This window comes from Penaeus japonicus, unplaced genomic scaffold (genome assembly GCF_977035675.1).
Source record: "Penaeus japonicus unplaced genomic scaffold, GWHDUDI00000001_assembly GWHDUDI00000005, whole genome shotgun sequence".
Lineage (NCBI taxonomy): Eukaryota > Metazoa > Arthropoda > Malacostraca > Decapoda > Penaeidae > Penaeus > Penaeus japonicus.
In genome coordinates, this window is record NW_028234407.1 from 27,101,775 (window position 1) to 27,106,774 (window position 5,000).

The 5,000-nt window shown below is 41.6% G+C and overlaps 1 protein-coding gene across 1 annotated transcript; it reads right to left on the reverse strand.

Moving 5' to 3' along the window:
* Positions 1 to 1,494: 1,494 nt before the first annotated feature.
* Positions 1,495 to 2,739, reverse strand: LOC122251811 (uncharacterized). Its single transcript, XM_086537219.1, has 2 exons — positions 2,629 to 2,739; positions 1,495 to 2,433 (listed from the first exon to the last, which is right to left on the reverse strand). Exons 1-2 carry the CDS (start codon positions 2,681 to 2,683, stop codon positions 1,913 to 1,915), a joined length of 576 nt encoding a protein of 191 aa, XP_086393345.1. The 5' UTR covers positions 2,684 to 2,739; the 3' UTR covers positions 1,495 to 1,912.
* Positions 2,740 to 5,000: the final 2,261 nt, after the last annotated feature.

Genomic DNA, 5,000 nt, shown 5'->3' on the forward strand with positions numbered 1-5,000 from the left:
TTCATCTTCTCGTTTTTTCGATTTCTGTCTTAGAGAAAAGTTTTTTTTCGGAGCTGAAATAATGTTTATAATAGGACGAAAAGCTAATATTCTGAATAGTGTTTATTGTGCTGTTGTTATCATGCTAGAAACCCTTTTGATGTTGAGGGCTTTATTGTAATATAGTTGTGATATATATGATCATATGATTATTAATAGCAGTAATTATGACAAAAGACAACATTGGTGATGATGATAAGGAGAATAATAATGATAGTAAAATGATGATAATAATGACAAGAACAAGAACAGTAGTGATAATGATAGTAACGATGATATTGAAAATTATAATTATGATTACAACAACAATAATAACGAGAGTAATAATAAAGTTGATATTAATGTTGATAACAAAAATAATAGAAATTTTGATTTTATTACCATTATTGAAATACTATTGTTGTTATTGTTATTAAATTGTGATTGTCATTAATATTAATACTTTATCTTTATTTTCGTATTTTTGCATATGATGAAGGTATTGCCCAGGTTAACGAGGCAGCCGACTGTACAGCAGCACCAAAAAACGAAAAAAAACGAAAAAAAAAACGTTCTTGGCCTCACACCGATGAATATATATATGTATATATATATATATATATATATATATATATATATATATATATGTGTGTGTGTGTGTGTGTGTGTGTGTGTGTGTGTGTGTGTGTGTTTGTGTGTCTGATGATCTCTATCTCTCTCTCTAAATATATATATACATACATATATATATATGTGTGTGTAATATATATATATTTACTTTTATTTTTACGGTAAATTTTCCGAATAACGCTGCGTCACTAAATACCACAAAAGTGGTATCGATGGATTCCTCTCAACCTCTACTATTCATATATAGTGGAAATAATGCGCGCTTCCACCCCTGGACCCCACAATCTGGGTCCCGATAGTAGGGGAGGGCATGAAGTAGATCAGGGAAATTGCGGGGTAAAATCTTGCTTATACATATATAATTTATATAAGCTGTGCAATCTGCCATTAAAGTTATGCTGTGCTTCATTGTTTTGTCCAAGTAGCTTCTGGGGCTCTAATACAGACATGGCAACCATCCACAGCACCAATTACCCCTTGGCACCTGGCACACCAGCTAAATGCCGAATTTCTCTTTCCCTTTCCACTGATTCCTCGTGAGTTGGCCATTTAATATCCTTTCTGCCAAGAGAGCACAGCATTTTTTTTTCGCACAATCAAATGTGGCTCCTTCTGATTCTCGAAACATTTCTGATATCTCTCTATATGAAACAGGAATTTCAAAGTATCAAAGTGTCTTATACAAGGCCTTCTTTGGTCCTAGATTGAGGCTGGTACCTGAAGGTCTTAGATATCCTTGACAAGTATATAAAAAAAAATACAATAATCAAATGGTATCATGGTGTGCTTACTAACTAACTAACTTACTAAGCTAACTTCCGAGGAGGAAGAAGAAAAAAACATATCTAAATAAAGACCAAGATATGTTTACTTTAAAATGTTAGTGAATATACACATGAGCATATTTGACTTTCTAAGATTATTATGCAATTACTGTGTAATCAAAATAACCACACAGTTTCAAGAAAACTATTATAAGCAACGGTTGTCATGAGTTCCTTATTCTATTAAGTTTTGAGATAAACGGAAATAACATTATCTTAGGTCCTAACGATAAGGCATCTAAAATAATTTATTATCATGTCCCTACAGATTCTACAGAGGATTGGGAAGTACTGGCAAGTTTCTTTTTTTCTAGAAGAATCCACCAACTGGGAGAAAAAGAAAATGCCAAACATCTCCCTCAGACTCACCCAGCTCCCTCTCAAAAAAAAAAAAAAAAAAAAAAAAAAAAAAAAAAAAAAAAAAAAAAAAAAAAACGGTTTTACTTTTCGTAGGGAGGAGGGGCCATATCAGGAGTGTAGGGAGGAGGGCTTATGCCAGGGGTGTAGGGAGGTGGAGGCTGGTATTCCGGAGGACGGTCGGCGGTGCTGTTTCCATAGGGAGGTGTTTCATTATGAGCTGGAGAGCTGATTCCGGGAGGCGGCTGATAACCAGGGGAGCTTTGGATGGAAGACACCGGAAAGGCAGGAGCACTTGGAGAGCCGACTGGATAATGGCCAATAGAGCTCGGAGCATTGTAGCTTCTAGCTGTGGAATTATTGATAGGTGTGTACGTATATTTTGCCAGGAAAGCTCCTGCTCCTGGGGCCGTGGGGTTACTAGACGGAGAACGATTTTGAGAAAGTGGTGCAATCACTGTATAACCAGGCTGTTCAGCATAAGGGTGCTGGGGTGTACCAGTATTTGGCTGAAGTACTACTGCATGTGTGCTAGTAATAACTTGATTTCCACTCTTTAGCCTGCACAGCAAGCAACTGCACAATGCAATGATGCACGCTGAAGCTGCAAAACAAAACATGAATATATCAATTTTAAAAATCCACCCATATCTTGAAAAAAAAATAGTCAAGAACATAGTCATTTGAGTTTTGTGATGCAGCAAAGCGATTTTCCTTTGCAAAGTTATACAGACAACCACTTCATAGCTAAACCAATCGAATAAAAAAATAAATACTGACGCATATTACACAAACTTACCTACTATGCCCATCACAATTCCTTCTTTCACAATCTCGAAAGCCGCCTCGCTCATGATTATTAATACACCAAAAAGTATCGAAAGGGTAACCGCCAGTACCTTCAACTTCGCGTTCTGTAAATATAAGCAGAATCAATGAAATTGCTCACGGATATAGCAAGGGTGTTAATGCTGAAGCTGTTGCAACTTCAGGTGGTGTTAGTGCTGAAGCTGTTGCAACTTCAGGTGGTGTTAGTGCTGAAGCTGTTGCAACTTCAGGTGGTGTTAGTGCTGAAGCTGTTGCAACAACTGGTGCTGCAACTTCAGGTGGTGTTAGTGCTGAAGCTGTTGCCACAACTGGTGCTGCAACTTCAGGTGGTGTTAGTGCTGAAGCTGTTGCAACAACTGGTGCTGCAACTTCAGGTGGTGTTAGTGCTGAAGCTGTTGCAACTTCAGGTGGTGTTAGTGCTGAAGCTGTTGCCACAACTGGTGCTGCAACTTCAGTTGGTGTTAGTGCTCAAACTGTTGCAACAACTGGTGCTGCAACTTCAGGTGGTGTTAGTGCTGAAGCTGTTGCAACAACTGGTGCTGCAACTTCAGGTGGTGTTAGTGCTGAAGCTGTTGCCACAACTGGTGCTGCAACTTCAGGTGGTGTTAGTGCTGAAGCTGTTGCAACAACTGGTGCTGCAACTTCAGTTGGTGTTAGTGCTGAAGCTGTTGCAACAACTGGTGCTGCAACTTCAGGTGGTGTTAGTGCTGAAGCTGTTGCAAATTCAGTTGGTGTTAGTGCTCAAGCTGTTGCCACAACTGGTGCTGCAATTTCAGGTGGTGTTAGTGCTGAAGCTGTTGCAACTTCAGTTGGTGTTAGTGCTCAAGCTGTTGCAACAACTGGTGTTGCAACTTCAGGTGGTGTTAGTGCTCAAGCTGTTGCAACTTCAGTTAGTGTTAGTGCTCAAGCTGTTGCCACAACTGGTGCTGCAACTTCAGGTGGTGTTAGTGCTCAAGCTGTTGCAACTTCAGGTGGTGTTAGTGCTGAAACTGTTGCAACTTCAGGTGGTGTTAGTGCTGAAGCTGTTGCAACAATTGGTGCTGCAACTTCAGGTGGTGTTAGTGCTGAAGCTGTTGCAACTTCAGGTGGTGTTACTGCTGAAGCTGTTGCAACTTCAGGTGGTGCTAGTGCTGAAGCTGTTGCAACTTCAGGTGGTGTTAGTGCTGAAGCTGTTGCAACTTCAGGTGGTGTTAGTGCTGAAGCTGTTGCAACAACTGGTGCTGCAACTTCAGGTGGTGTTAGTGCTGAAGCTGTTGCAACTTCAGGTGGTGTTAATGCTGAAGCTGTTGCAACAACTGGTGCTGCAACTTCAGTTGGTGTTAATGCTGAAGCTGTTGCAACAACTGGTGCTGCAACTTCAGGGGGTGTTAGTGCTGAAGCTGTTGCAACTTCAGTTGGTGTTAATGCTGAAGCTGTTGCAACAACAGGTGCTGCAACTTCAGGTGGTGTTAGTGCTGAAGCTGTTGCAATTTCAGGTGTTGTTAATGCTGAAGCTGTTGCAACTTCAGGTGGTGTTAGTGCTGAAGCTGTTGCCACAACTGGTGCTGCAACTTCAGGTGGTGTTAGTGCTCAAGCTGTTGCAACAACTGGTGTTGCAAATTCAGTTGGTGTTAGTGCTCAAGCTGTTGCCACAACTGGTGCTGCAATTTCAGGTGGTGTTAGTGCTGAAGCTGTTGCAACTTCAGTTGGTGTTAGTGCTCAAGCTGTTGCCACAACTGGTGCTGCAACTTCAGGTGGTGTTAGTGCTCAAGCTGTTGCAACTTCAGGTGGTGTTAGTGCTGAAACTGTTGCAACTTCAGGTGGTGTTAGTGCTGAAGCTGTTGCAACAATTGGTGCTGCAACTTCAGGTGGTGTTAGTGCTGAAGCTGTTGCAACAACTGGTGCTGCAACTTCAGGTGGTGTTAGTGCTGAAGCTGTTGCAACTTCAGGTGGTGTTAGTGCTGAAGCTGTTGCAACAACTGGTGCTGCAACTTCAGGTGGTGTTAGTGCTGAAGCTGTTGCAACAACTGGTGCTGCAACTTCAGGTGGTGTTAGTGCTGAAGCTGTTGCAACTTCAGGTGGTGTTAGTGTTGAAGCTGTTGCCACAACTGGTGCTGCAACTTCAGGTGGTGTTAGTGCTGAAGCTGTTGCAACTTCAGGTGGTGTTAGTGCTGAAGCTGTTGCAACTTCAGGTGGCGTTAGTGCTGAAGCTGTTGCTGCAACTTCAGGTGGTGTTAGTGCTGAAGCTGTTGCAACTTCAGGTGGTGCTGGCGCTGAAGCTGTTGCAACAACTGGTGCTGCAACTTCAGGTGGCGTTAGTGCTGAAGCTGTTGCTGCAACTTCAGGTGGTGTTAGTGCTGAAGC

Excerpts from the sequence above, each read along its gene's own strand:
- LOC122251811 (XM_086537219.1), bottom strand. The coding sequence starts at position 2,683 with ATGAGCGAGGCGGCTTTCGAGATTGTGAAAGAAGGAATTGTGATGGGC. Across the intron at positions 2,434-2,628 it reads AATTGTGATGGGCATAGTAG|CTTCAGCGTGCATCATTGCA; the intron begins GTAAGTTTGTGT and ends TTTGTTTTGCAG.